Source organism: Phyllobates terribilis, unplaced genomic scaffold (assembly GCF_046119375.1).
Source record: "Phyllobates terribilis strain yellow unplaced genomic scaffold, ASM4611937v1 Scaffold_2__4_contigs__length_985480577, whole genome shotgun sequence".
Taxonomy (NCBI): domain Eukaryota; kingdom Metazoa; phylum Chordata; class Amphibia; order Anura; family Dendrobatidae; genus Phyllobates; species Phyllobates terribilis.
Genome location: NW_027362762.1, coordinates 934,617,639 through 934,632,329, shown reverse-complemented (window position 1 = coordinate 934,632,329; position 14,691 = coordinate 934,617,639). Strand labels below are relative to the sequence as shown.

The following is a 14,691-nucleotide window of genomic DNA, read 5'->3' as shown; positions in this document are numbered from 1 at the left end:
CTTATTCTGGTGCTGCTTAAAATCCATTTTCTATAGATATATAACTTTTAGATAGATAGATATAATAGAGAGATATTAGACCGATAGATAATAGATAGAGATTAGATAGAAGGACAGATAGATGATAAATAATAGATATTGATAGATAGATAGATAGATGATAGATAGATAGATAGATAGATAGATAGATAGATAGATAGATAGATAGATAGATAGATAGATAGAATAACCAGACAGACTAACATCAGGGCAAAAAGCAATGTCAACACCATGTACCCTGACCCTAGCAGTTTTTTAAGGCACATCAGCATGTTTCCGGCCTTGTGTGATGTAAAAAGCTTTTTAATGAACTTTTACATCAAGAGCTTTGCTTTGTCTTGCACTGTAAATAAAAGCAAAGAAAAGAACAAAAAAAAACCCTGTGCCGCCCGGGTCCGGCTACCATTATTTATCACTCAGGATGCAAAGGTGACCTGCGCTCTATACAGCTCACCTCCTGACATTAGCCTAGAAAGGATTTCATACTGGAATGTAAAAAGCAAAAATAGAACAACACAACACACTAGAAAAGAAAGACCCGTCCATCGTATGACCTGCAGCACATTATAAATAGATGACATTTTTAGGTAGAAAACTATACACACCTGTCAGTGCAGTATGAAATAAGTAGACATATCTCACGCTACTGTACAGCTACGTTCCAGCCATCGCTCTACCTCCATGTCTGGGGTCCAGGAAGCTGAGATATAGGGGAGCTGTTTGGTGGCGTCCTCGCACTTTAAAGTTGCTGTCCCCATGCCAGTCTGGGATATGGAAGGAAGACTTTGGTCATCGGTCAGTTTCTTCTGACGGTTATTAACATAGTGATCTTGTGGGTCTGACCCTGCAAAGAAAAGAACCCGTGACCACAAGGTTCTGTAGGATCAGAGGCGGGCACTGCTAAGGCAGATCTATAGTGGATGAGACTGTCAAACAGCACCATGGATCCGAGCTTCCTGGACCATTTGACTATCTAATATCTATACATCTATCTATCCCATATACATATTTTTTTATTATTATTTTTTTTTTTTTTAATATAATGTCATTGTGCTATACGACGTTGGGATTGTGACGCACTTATTAAAAGGAGGTAAATAAAATGAAAAGCCACGAGGATCAGGAACTGACAACCGAGATCATTCACTACACGAGTCAATTATAAAAAAGAACATTTTTGTTTTCCATGTCTTACACCTCTCCGTCTCCCCGACACATTGCTTCATGGAGTACAGTCATTGTATACAGGTAGCTTACAGCTAATCTTCTAAGACCGCTGGTTTCTAGAGCCCCGCTCCGTCAGCGGCCTGCGTGTCTCTTCTTGTCAGTTTAGTCTCCTTTTACCCTGTTTGTGTTTTTAGTTTATTTCATAACTTAAGAAAGAGAAGAAAAAAAATGTCTAAAAGCTTAAAACGATTTTCATTCTTTTCATCTTTGATTTTTTTTTTTTTTTTTTTAGTAGTTTTTGAAAGACAGAACATGTAATTTATCCTGGGAACTTCTCTCAGGACAGACTTCAGTTTATTTAGTCTCTTTTCAAACTCTTTTATTTTTAGCCTGTAAAGAAAATGCATTATATACTTTATTAGCTCCTAAAGATATGGAGAGCGACTTTGTAATCTTCTTCCTGTTAATTGTAGTGGTTTTATGTGTGCCATATTATTATTCTAGAAATTTGACTAATAAATTATTATTTATATTGGTTTTCAAAATGATCCAAATGGGACTGAAATATTAAAATCCACTGAAACAAATATCTATATCCATCTTTCTATGAAAGCAATTACGGTAATAAGGTCATTGCAGTTTTTCATTGGAAGACTACCTATTTACCTCCACCCTTCCTAGGTTATAAAATGACCTCCATGTTAACCCCACCACTAAGGAGTAGCCTATAATTGAGTTATTTCATGTGTTATGCATTGATAAAACTTGAAGGATACAACACAATTATCTATCTATCTATCTAATCTATTATCTATCTATCTAAGGCCTTGCTATGCAGGATAGATAAATATGGTATAGAGAGCTACAATAATAGTACAGACAGAATCTCTCTATATACTGTATGTCTATCCCATATCTATCTATCTATAATTTTTCTAAGGCCTTGCTATGCATGATAGATAGATAGACAGATATATAATAGCATATACAGTAGATAGATACATAGATAGATATGGGATAGATGGATAGATAGATAGATAGGTTGTAACCTTCAAGCTTTATCAATGCAGAACACATGAAATATCTCAATTATAGGCTACTCCTTAGTGGTGGGATTAGGAAGGCGGTCATTTTATAACCTAGGACCTAGATAGATAGATAATAGACAGATAGAATAATAGCACAGACAGAATCTATTATTCTATCTATCTATCTAGGTCCTAGGTTATAAAATGACCCCCATCCTAATCCCACCACTAAGGAGTAGCCTAAATTGAGATATTTCATGTGTTTTGCATTGATAAAATGTGAAGGTTACAACATATCCATCTATCTAATATCTATCTATGTATCTATCTATCTATCTATCTATCTATCTATCTATCCATCCATCTCATATCTATCTAGGTCCTAGGTTATAAAATGACCCCCATCCTAATCCCACCACTAAGGAGTAGCCTATAATTGAGATATTTCATGTGTTCTGCATTGATAAAATGTGAAGGTTACAACATATCCATCTATCTATCCATTTATCCAGAGATGTAGCTATAATTTCTGCAGACATTTTCCGTGCATGAATGGGGTCATTTCTATAGCATACTAATGGATTTCTACAAGCCAAGTTTAGATGAATGAAACAGTTGCATAAATGTCTGCAACGCATCTGCCGCATGTGACTACACCAAGAGGCAGCAGTTGCGGCTGTACCCAGACTCTAAAGTCTAAAGGAGCCTAAAAGTTCCATTTGTCTCATATGTTCCTTCTGGGCCATTTAGCGTGTGCATTGTAATAACTTTCTACAGTAAGGTAATGCAATAGCATTTGCAGTCCTATGTAAAAAAACACATAATATCAGGATGAGTTGTACCTCTGGCACATCTAACAAGCCCAGCTCTGCTACATGAGCTGTATTTTCTTCATATACCAAGTGGAATTGACAATAACCGTGATGCCTTTAGCAATAATATTGATGAGTGATGACATCTGACATATTGAACCTTTACTGTGTCCAGGTGGTGGCGTTGGGGGACGTTCCGGATGGAACATTGGTGACGGTCATGGCTGGCAATGATGAGAATTATTCAGCAGAACTCCGCAATGCTACAGCGGCGATGAAGAGCCAAGTTGCTCGGTTTAATGACCTGAGATTTGTCGGAAGGTCGGGAAGAGGTAGGAACTGCTATAATATAACCCTGTGTATTTGGAAGAATTTACTTTGGTGCCCCTTAAACCAGATGGACGGACCATCCATGGGTCTCCTGACCAGAACTCCACAGCCTTATAAATGAGGCTGTTGAATTTGGGTCAGGAACATCGTGGTCTGTACTTAAACCGTCCTTTAAACACGGTTGTGTGAAACCGGCCTTAGGGTATGTTCACACAGTTTTTTTTCCATGTGGATTTTGGAGCGAATCCAGATTAAAAACGGCTTCAAACTCTTTTAGAACAATTTGTCTATTCAGCTCATTTGGAAAAACGTACAAAAAGAAGAACCATGACAATGATTGAAGCGTTTCTGCTTAAATAAAATGCTCCAAATTTGACTTCTGAATCAATTAAAGGAAATAAAAAAACACACCAGGCACAAAAAACGCATATAAAACACCAAAAAGGTTAAAAAAAACAGCATATTTTGTAGCTTTTTGTTTTCAAGCTGAAAAATCTACACCCAAATACCCCTTTTTTCTGGAGCATTTTTTGTTGTATTTTTTACTTGTTTTTTTGTCCTTCTATTGATTCATTGGTCAAATTTTAGACATTTCTTCAAGCATTAACCCCTCAAGAATTGACATTTTTCTTCTTTTTCCACTTCAGAGCACTACAGCCGTGTTCCCCATTTTTGCAGCCATTTTTCATGTGGATATTGGGGCAGAATCTGCTACAAAATCAACGTAAAAAAACTCGGTGTGAACACGCGTTGTGGTTAAAAATTGCAGGAAAAATGCAATTTCGCATCTTGTCTGCAGCCCGTGAATAGACCCTACCTAAAAGTTTCCTGCAATTAAATAGTTAATCCTATCGTACAGCGGTGGGGCGATGGGGCGTGTAGTGTTTTGTCTTATAGATGTGTATGGCTTGGTTGTGACTGTTTGCTTTATTTTAGGACATAATAGCTTTATTTCAGGAGCGTACACACACACACACATTACAGCTCACACAGGGGAATAACTGAAAAAACCTATCATGGACGACCTAATTTCTTTATATACAGTGGATTTTGGCGGGAAATTAGCCCTAACGACCAATAACCAATCACCCCTCTGCTTTCATTTTCCATCCTGACTAACGAAAATGAAAGCTTTAATTTCATTGGTTTCTGCATGTTAGCAACCAATCAGATCTTTGCTTTCATTTTACCAGCTTAAACATGAAAGCACTGATCAGACTGGTTGCTATGGGCACCGCCTGATTATACAAGTGAGGCCTACTGTAATATATCACGTCCACACATTCAGATAGCAGAAAGTCAAACTGGGCCTTGGTAATAAAAACCGGTCTCTGTTGGCCATAGCAACCAATCAGAATTCAGCTTTAATTTCTTAAATAGCATTAACGCAATGAAAGATGCGCTGTGATTGGTTCATTTTAGATAAAGGAGATTCATTTGCCCCGACTCAGGGTTTTTTAAGTCAGTCACTTTTCTGTTTGTCTTGTACCAAATTCGTTAAAACGGTGCACGCCATTCATGAATTTGACAGAAAGTAAAAAGAAAAAAATTGCTTTTTTTCCTGTTATTAACCATTTTTGAGCATCTTTTTTAAAATGTTCCAAAAATATGGAACGTTTGAAAACATTCAAAAAATGATATCTGGGGGGGGGGTGGGGTGGAGTAGAGTTGCTCCAAGTTTTCATGTCAATGTTGGTTTTTTTGCAAAAAAAAATGTATGTACGTATATATATATATATATATATATATATATATATATATATATATATATATATATATATATATATATATATATATATACGTACCTCAAATAATACTAGTTTTAAAAAAAAAAAAAAATGGATGCCAGTGCCCAATGGATTAGACATGCAAATGAATGGGTTAGGGTTACTTATATCAGAGCTGATCATCTAAGAAAATAAAAGTATAAACACAAAAAAAATCAAGAAAAATAAAAAATAACAAAAACCATAATCTACAAATTGCGCAATCTCTCGTTCACTGTTCTTCTGCCAGAGCGCGCAGGACGCCATCATTTTGACTGACACCTTTTTTTTTCTGTCAGGTTGTAGACGCAGCGTGACGGTGACATCACAAGCGTTCGATGCACGTTTGTACAAACCCTACGTGATTGACAGCCCCGCTCTAGCAGCACATGTGGTTTCCTTTCTGTCCAACCTGTACACACCACGGACATGTAGACAGCACAGGGGCTGACATATTTGTTTTCTTTGCGGCGCGGCCTGTCAATCGTGACACAAAAAGCAGCGCTGAAGCAGCAAAATTCACACAAAACACTAAAAAAATAATAATTAAAGGCCCTAGTTGTTGCGTTTTTTTTTTTTGTTTGTACATGTGTGCAAAAATTTTGCATTTTTTTTTTTGCAAAAAAAGTTGCTATTGATGAATCGATCTAAAACATCGATGTAAAAATCTGAAAATTTATTGGACGAAAGAGATTAAAAATAAATAAATAAAAAAAAAAGGCGCCAATCCTTTTGTGAATTTGATACCTATTGAGGGGTAGTCACGGCAAAAAAAAAAATGGCGGAAATGCAATGATGAATAGAGCCCAAAATTTTTACATTTTATTTTGGGGAGGTGAGAATAATTTTTGTTTTTCTCTAGTGTATAGTCATTAGCATCTCGGTCATTTTCATTCAGAGCAGTTTATATTTCCCCCCTTGATGCACGCCCACAGGAACCCAGCGCGGTCCTTTTTTAACCAAAATGTTTATTTGACCATCCAGACCTCAAATTCTTGCAGACCGTACGTAACGCCACATGAAACGCTGCGCAGCCTTCGGGTGATAGACAAAAAGACAGCAGCTTGTTGATGTGGACTGTCATGTCGACCTCCCTTATAGAAAAGTTTGAGATCCCCTTTATAAACGTTGAAAACCCCAACGGTCGGAAGCGAGTCCCCCCCGGCCCTCCTCCGCCTTCTCTTTCACACATACTCAGCTTGTGCTGAGCACTTCCTGTGTTTCCTAACCGCACCAAACATGCAACCGCGTTGTTAAACAAAAGAGGAATTGCTCGGTGCAAAAAACAAATGGCCGGGATTACACAACTCGGCCATGACAGATATTTATCTATTATGTTTTCCTGCTGAATGATAACCACTGCTTCCTAAACACATTGACGGTTTGGGCTGAGGGAGTTGATGAAGCAAATCTTGAAGATACTTTTTTTGCGTTTTTTTTTTTATTTATTTTAGTCTGCAGAACATCTCGCTTATTTTGAAACAAATTATTCCATCACGTTATTTCATGTGAAATGCTCTGCTGCTAGGATGTGGATAGAGTTCTGCCATATGCAGCAGAGCAGTATCCATGTAAAATGCTTTGCTGTTGCAAAAAGGGTTGGAGCTGTAGCAAATGCAGCGGAGCATTATCCATGCAAAATGCTCTGTGGTTGCAGAAAGCTTCTGGGATTGGAGCTCTAGCAAATGCAGCTGAGCATTATCCGTGCAAAATGGTCTGCGGTTGCAGAAAGCTTCTGGGATTGGAGCTCTAGCAAATGCAGCTGAGCATTATCCATGCAAAATGCTCTGTGGTTGCAGAAAGCTTCTGGGATTGGAGCTCTAGCAAATGCAGCTGAGCATTATCCATGCAAAATGCTCTGTGGTTGCAGAAAGCTTCTGGGATTGGCGCTCTAGCAAATGCAGCTGAGCATTATCCGTGCAAAATGGTCTGCGGTTGCAGAAAGCTTCTGGGATTGGAGCTCTAGCAAATGCAGCTGAGCATTATCCATGCAAAATGCTCTGTGGTTGCAGAAAGCTTCTGGGATTGGAGCTCTAGCAAATGCAGCTGAGCATTATCCATGCAAAATGCTCTGTGGTTGCAGAAAGCTTCTGGGATTGGAGCTCTAGCAAATGCAGCTGAGCATTATCCATGCAAAATGCTCTGTGGTTGCAGAAAGCTTCTGGGATTGGAGCTCTAGCAAATGCAGCTGAGCATTATCCATGCAAAATGCTCTGTGGTTGCAGAAAGCTTCTGGGATTGGAGCTCTAGCAAATGCAGCTGAGCATTATCCATGCAAAATGCTCTGTGGTTGCAGAAAGCTTCTGGGATTGGAGCTCTAGCAAATGCAGCGGAGCATTATCCATGCAAAATGCTCTGTGGTTGCAGAAAGCTTCTGGGATTGGAGCTCTAGCAAATGCAGCTGAGCATTATCCATGCAAAATGCTCTGTGGTTGCAGAAAGCTTCTGGGATTGGAGCTCTAGCAAATGCAGCTGAGCATTATCCATGCAAAATGCTCTGTGGTTGCAGAAAGCTTCTGGGATTGGAGCTCTAGCAAATGCAGCTGAGCATTATCCATGCAAAATGCTCTGTGGTTGCAGAAAGCTTCTGGGATTGGAGCTCTAGCAAATGCAGCGGAGCATTATCCATGCAAAATGCTCTGCAGTTGCAAAAAGCTTTTTGGGGTTGCAGATCTAGCAAATGCAGCTGAGCATTATCCATGCAAAATGCTCTGAGGTTGCAAGAAAAAAAACTTCCCTGATTGGAGTTCTGCCATACACAGCAAAGCATTATTCATGCAAAAATACTACACTAAAAGTAAAACTTTTGTGGTTGGAGTTCTGCCATATGCAGTAGTAGAGTATTGTCCATGCACTATCCATTCAAAATGTTCTGTTGTTGCAGAAAATATTTTTTTTGGAGTCCCCCCATATGCAGTAGAACATAATCCATATAAAAGTACTCTAGTGTTACAAAAACTTCTGTGGTTGGAGTTCTACCATTTGCAGCAGAGCATGACCAATGCAAAATGCTCTTCTATTAGTAACAGTTTTCTAGGGTTGGATTTCAGCCATGTGCCGCAGAGCATCCATAAAAAAAATGCAAAATGCTCTGCTGTTGTAAAAAACGTGGTATGGTGGATGGCTGCCATACACAGCAGAGCATTACCCATATAGAATATTCTTAAAAAAAGTTGTGATTAGGGTTCCACCATATGCTGCAGAGCGTTTCCTATACATAAGGAAATAAATATTGTCTGAAGTCTTTAGGATATTACCGTGAATGATGCACTGCTGTAACAAAAAGCCTGCAGTGGTTGGAGTTCTGCCATAAGCAGGAGAGCATTAGACAACGCAGGCTCCAGACAGATTACTCTTTTACTCTCTGTAGGGTGCCCTTAGGCATGTGCCTTTTATGCCTCAATGGAGAAAAGCCTGCCAGTGGAAGAGAGGGAGTGGTGGTGCTGATGGTTGGGGTGGCTGCTTTTGGACAAGCACTGTCTATAAGACATGGATGTATCACTGACCCTCAGTGTAAGTGAGAATCCCCTATGTATTCAGCCATGGTGGACACTGGTCAGTCTATGCCCCCCCCCCCATAGAGCACACAGAGCATATACTACCACCTAGTGGAGGAATCGGGTATCTCACTAGTGAGCCCTCAAATAATAAGTAAATAATAACTAATTAAATACTATTCTTTTTATCTTAGTAGGTCCTATATTTTAGGGATACATCAGATATTTGAATGAATAAAATATATTTGGGCTATTCGATTTTATAAATAGTTGCATTATATTATATCATGATGTTCTGCAGCAGCTGAGGTGTGTGATGCTATAGCGCAACCACTGAGGAGGACTATGAGGTTCTGCAGCATCTGAGATATGCATTCTATTTTGCATTTCTGTGTAATACGCGCTGCAGCTGCTGAAGAACCTCTTACTAGTCAATAAGTAGATGGCACAAGAGAAGGACGTGCGATCTGTGATAGACCAGGTAGAGATAAGCAGTGGCTATGCCGCTTATCTCTGAATATGATGCTTATACAGATACTACTTTCCAGACCATTCAATGGGAAATCTTGATTGACCCCTACCAGTATGCCCCCCCCTCGAAAAAAAGAAATTGCAATCCCACTTTTTACTTTCATTGGGCGGAGAAATCCAGCCGCCCGTAGCTCATGTAGGTGTTTAGGAAGATTAAGCGTACCTGCTATTATTACAGATTAATTATGTGCTTACCAAGGGTTATAATTCGAGCAATTAACCATCTCACACATATACGGTAATAGGGCCCTCGGGCTGGGGAAATACAGAAATAGGCTGGAAATGCTGGGACTTATAGTCCTGCAGGCAGTTTAGCTAACTTTTACTCTATATATGAAACATACAATTATTTGGTGTCATGTTGAACATGCGATCAGCCTTCATCAGTTACCCTGAGGGCAAATAAACCCTAATGAAGGGATTGTCATTTAAACTTGACTTTTATTTAGTTTCATTAATAAAAAGTGGTCTAAACTTTTTTAAAAACACTTAAGTCATCTTTTATTATTTCTATATTATATAGGATTCCTGTACTTAAGGAATCCCTACCCCATTGGCTATTAGTCTTAAACATATTAATAAGGCTATATTGTCCTATCTAAATAATGGCTGCAGTCCATGAATTTGTATAGCACTATGAGGGTAAGTATGACTGGTAGTATATACAAAAATCTCTAAAGTTAGTTACGAGTAATTCATAGCCTCCTCAACAAGTTTCACCTAAGAATGCTTCATCAGGGAGCTGATATTATAGCCTCAGTCCCTGATGAAGCCTTCTTAGGTGAAACTTGTTGGAGAGGCAATAAGTTACTCTTAAGTTGCTTTAGTGGTTTTTGTATAGAGTAATTCATAGCCTCCTCAACAAGTTTCACCTAAGAAGGCTTCATTAGGGGCCTGAGGCTATAATATCAGGCCCCTGGTGAAGCCTTCTTAGATGAAACTTGTTAGGGAGGCTATGAGTTACTCTTAACTAGCTTTAGTGGTTTTTGTATAGAGTAACGCATAGCCTCCCCAACAAGATTCACTTAAGAAATGAATGCTGTCTGCTTTCCGAAGCTGGACAGACATCTGTCTGAGATGGTTTAGTGAATCCTGCATTGAGCAGGGGGTTGGACACGATGAGCCTGGAGGTCCATTCCAACGCTAACACTATGTATACATCTTTGTAAGAAGGCTTCATCAGGGGGCTGATATTATAGCCTCAGCCCCTGATGAAGCCTTTTTAGGTGAAACTTGTGGGAGAGGCTATAAGTAACTTTATACAAAAAACACTAAAGCTAGTTAAGAGTAACTCATAGCCTCCCTAACAAGTTTTATATAAGAAGGCTTCACCAGGGGCCTGATATTATAGCCTCAGGTCCCTAATGAAGCCTTCTTAGGTGAAACTTGTTGAGGAGGCTATGAATTACTCTATACAAAAACCACTAAAGCTACTTAAGAGTAACTCATAGCCTCCCCAACAAGTTTCACCTAAGAAGGCTTCATCAAGGGGGTGAGGCTATAATATGAGTCCCCTGACGAAGCCTTCTTAGGTGAAACTTGCTGGGGAGGCTATGAGTTACTCTTAAGTAGCTTTAGTGGTTTTTGTATATACTACCAGCCATACTTACCCTCATAGTGCTATACAAATTCATAGACTGCGGCCATTATTTAGCTAGGATTTTGGTAGGACAATATAGCCTTATTAATAGGTTTAGGACTAATAGCTAATAGGGTAGGGATTCCTTAAATACAGGAAGCCAGTAAAATATTGAAATAATAAATGACCACTTTAGTGTTTTTAAACTAGTTTAGACCACTTTTTATTAATGAAACTAAATAAGTTTTAATTACAATCCCTTCATTGGGGTTTATTTACCCTCTAGGTAATTTGTTTGTAAGAATTTTCATCCCTAAAGGGTTGTCAAACACCCGTTAGTTTACAGCCTCCATCAGGGGCCCCGGTGCATCTGTTCTGTGGCCGGCAGAGCCCGTCTCTCCTCTGGCATTGTTCCAATAAGTACATGTGTCCGGCACCGACTCTGCCTTCAGCTGCTGTGCGTGCGCATTTTTTATCATAAATCCCCAAATCCATGCTCCAAATGGTGAAATATGCCAGCAGTGCTTAAAGGGGAAACGTCACAGAATGCATAGGCTGACGCTGATCCTTAAAGGGGTTATGTAGATGCGGCTGGTGAGTGCATCTTGTGCTTTCACTCGCCAATATATGTTCTGGTTACATTTTAGTTCCAAAATGTGAATATTGGTGGAATACAGATCCTTTGTTTCTTTTGAACACGATCAATTGGTAATGGCTTTGCTGTCCTGATGATTATATCCCATCTACACATGGCTAATCGATCCTGAATAGAGGACCCAAAACCCAAGAATAGCCTTCAAACAAAACAAAAAAGGTTGAAGTTTGAGTCCCTATGACAACTCCTATTGTACATCCAAATTCCATTCTATTATTCTGGCATGAAAGAAGAAACTGGGATCAGTTCCTACAACCCCTGGCAAAAATTATGGAATCACCGAGCTCGGAGGATGTTCATTCAGTTGTTTAATGTTGTTGGAAAAAAAGCAGATCACAGACATGGCACAAAACTAAAGTCATTTCAAATGGCAACTTTAGGGCTTTAAGAAACACTAAAAGAAATCAAAATAAAAAATGTGGTACTCAATAAGGGTAATTTGTTTCAGACCAAGGAGAGGGAAAAAATTATGGAATCACTCAATTCTGAGGAAAAAAATTATGGAATCATGAAAAACAAACACACAAAAGAGCTGTCCAATACATCACTAGTATTTTGTTGCACCACCTCTGGCTTTAATAACAGCTTGCAGTCTCTGAGGCATGGACTTAATGAGTGACAAACAGTACTCTTCATCAATCTGGCTCTAACTTTCTCTGATTGCTGTTGCCAGATCAGCTTTGCAGGTTGGAGCCTTGTCATGGACCATTTTCTTCAACTTCCACCAAAGATTTTCAATTGGATTGAGATCCGGACTATTTGCAGGCCATGACATTGACCTTATGTGTCTTCTTTCAAGGAATGTTTTGACAGTTTTTGCTCTATGGCAGGATGCATTATCATCTTGAAAAATGATGTCATCATCCCCAAACATCCTTTCAATTGATGGGATTAGAAAACTGTCCAAAATATCAATGTAAACTTGTGCATTTATTGAAGATGTAATGACAGCCATCTCCCCAGTGCCTTTACCTGACATGCAACCCCATATCATCAAAGACTGTGGAAATTTGCATGTTCTCTTCATGCAGTCATCTTTATAAATCTCATTGGAACGGCACCAAACAAAAGTTCCAGCATCATCACCTTGCCCAATGCAGATTCATGATTCATCACTGAATATGACTTTCATCCAGTCATCCACAGTCCACGATTGCTTTTCCTTAGCCCATTGTAACCTTGTTTTTTTCTGTTTAGGTGTTAATGATGGCTTATGTTTAGCTTTTCTGTATGTAAATCCCATTTCCTTTAGGCTTTTTCTTACAGTTTGGTCACAGACATTGATTCCAGTTTCCTCCCATTCGTTCCTCATTTGTTTTGTTGTGCATTTCCTGTTTTGGAGACATATTGCTTTAAGTTTCCGGTCTTGACGCTTTGATGTCTTCCTTGGTTTACCAGTATGTTTGCCTTAAAAACCTTCCTATGTTGTTTGTATTTGGTCCAGATTTTAGACACAGCTGACTGTGAACAACCAACATCTTTTGCAACATTGCGTGATGATTTACCTTCTTTTAAGAGTTTGATAATCCTCTCATTTGTTTCAATTGACATCCGTCGCGTTGGAGCCATGATTCATGTCAGTCCACTTGGTGCAACAGCTCTCCAAGGTGTGATCACTCCTTTTTAGATGCAGACTAACGAGCAGATCTAATTTGATGCCGGTTTTAGTTTTTCCTCAGAATTGAGTGATTCCATAATTTTTTCCCTATCCTTGGTCTGAAAAAAATTACCCTTACTGAGTACCACATTTTTTATCTTGATTTATTTTAGTGTTTCTTAAAGCCCTAAAGTTGCCATTTGAAATGACTTTAGTTTTGTGCCATGTCTGTGATCTGCTTTTTTTCAACAACATTAAACAACTGAATGAACATCCTCCGAGCCCGGTGATTTCATAATTTTTGCCAGGGGTTGTATAAGGCCCTATGATAACACTGGGATGTAGGGACTCTGGAGCAGTGAGTGTTGTCATGGGGGCGCAATCTTAAATCTCATATAACCAGAGACAGGAGTGAGATATTTACGAAGAAAAAAGAATGTTAGTATAATGCACAACTGCAGTCTTTGATTTTAAGTTTGTTTCCCCATGACAAATTATCCTAAGGAAATAAAATTGGATCAGTTGCTATAAGGCCCTGGACACTGGAGCAGTAAGTGTTGTCATGGGAGCACAACATCCAATCTCAAAAAGTTAGTAAACCGCGCAAAATTATCCTTTCATGTCTGGGCATTTTTTTTTTAACATTTTTGCACTGTGCACTTTTTTTTTTCAGGCTATTACACATAGTGTTAGTCACACTTGCTGAGAACTGTTCATCCGCTTGACTGATCAGGTAATTTAATGACCCCTCGTTAGTTTTATTCTCCCCATGAGTGACTAAGACATTCTCTTATTTACAGCACAATGCCTGGCTGTTTTCCTAAGGTGTACGCTGTTTGCCGATCTCTGCATGGATTGCTATGTTCTGTTACCGTGTTTGCACAAACGCTAAGTTATGTCTGGAGTGTCTGGTTTGTCAAGGAATCCAAAGTTAAAACTTTTTTTTTTTTTCGAGGCAACTTTTGGAAAGTAGCTGAGAGATTTGTTCTTCATCTGTCAGGTTATCTCAGATTCACTTTACGTTGGTGTCACCCACTTTTCTTAATGTTCTTAAACTTGTGATATTATGTGCATTGGATGTTGCTCCGTGCTGAAACATTATGCACCCTAGCCCTAACCCTTACCTTAACCCTAACCCTTACCAAACCCTAACTAACCCAAACCCTAACCCAAATTCTAAACCTAACCCTAATCCTAACTAACCCAAACCATAATCCAAACTAACCCAAACCCTAACCCACCCTAACCCTAACTAACCCAAATCCTAACACTAACCTTAACTAACCCAAATCCTAAGCCAAACACTAACCGAAATCCAAACCCTAATCCTAACTAACCCAAACCCTAACCCTTACAAACTCTAACTTTAACTAACCCAAATCCTAAGCCAAACCCTAACTAACCCAAATCCTAAGCCAAACCCTAATCCTAACTAACCCAAACAATAACCCTAACAAACCCTAACCTTAACTAACCCAAATCCTAAGCCAAACACTAACCTTAACCCAAACCCTAATAACCAAACAACACCTCAGACAATATTGTACAGTGCTAAAACCACCATATACATCACAAATAAAATCCTGTACGATACCCAAGTAACAGTGCCATAAAGTGTCATAGTACCGCCATACAGTGCTCAACACGCAATGATGAAATAACAGCCCTACACAGAAACTAAGCAACAGGC

General features: G+C 39.1%; 1 protein-coding gene across 1 annotated transcript in view; it reads left to right on the top strand.

The window, feature by feature from the left end:
- RUNX1 (RUNX family transcription factor 1) overlaps positions 1–14,691 on the top strand; it is a 99,871-nt gene that overhangs the window by 4,706 nt on the left and 80,474 nt on the right. Inside the window, exon 2 of the mRNA XM_073668377.1 lies at positions 3,222–3,378. Coding sequence (XP_073524478.1) covers positions 3,222–3,378 — 157 coding nt within the window. The remainder of the gene's footprint in view (positions 1–3,221; positions 3,379–14,691) is intronic.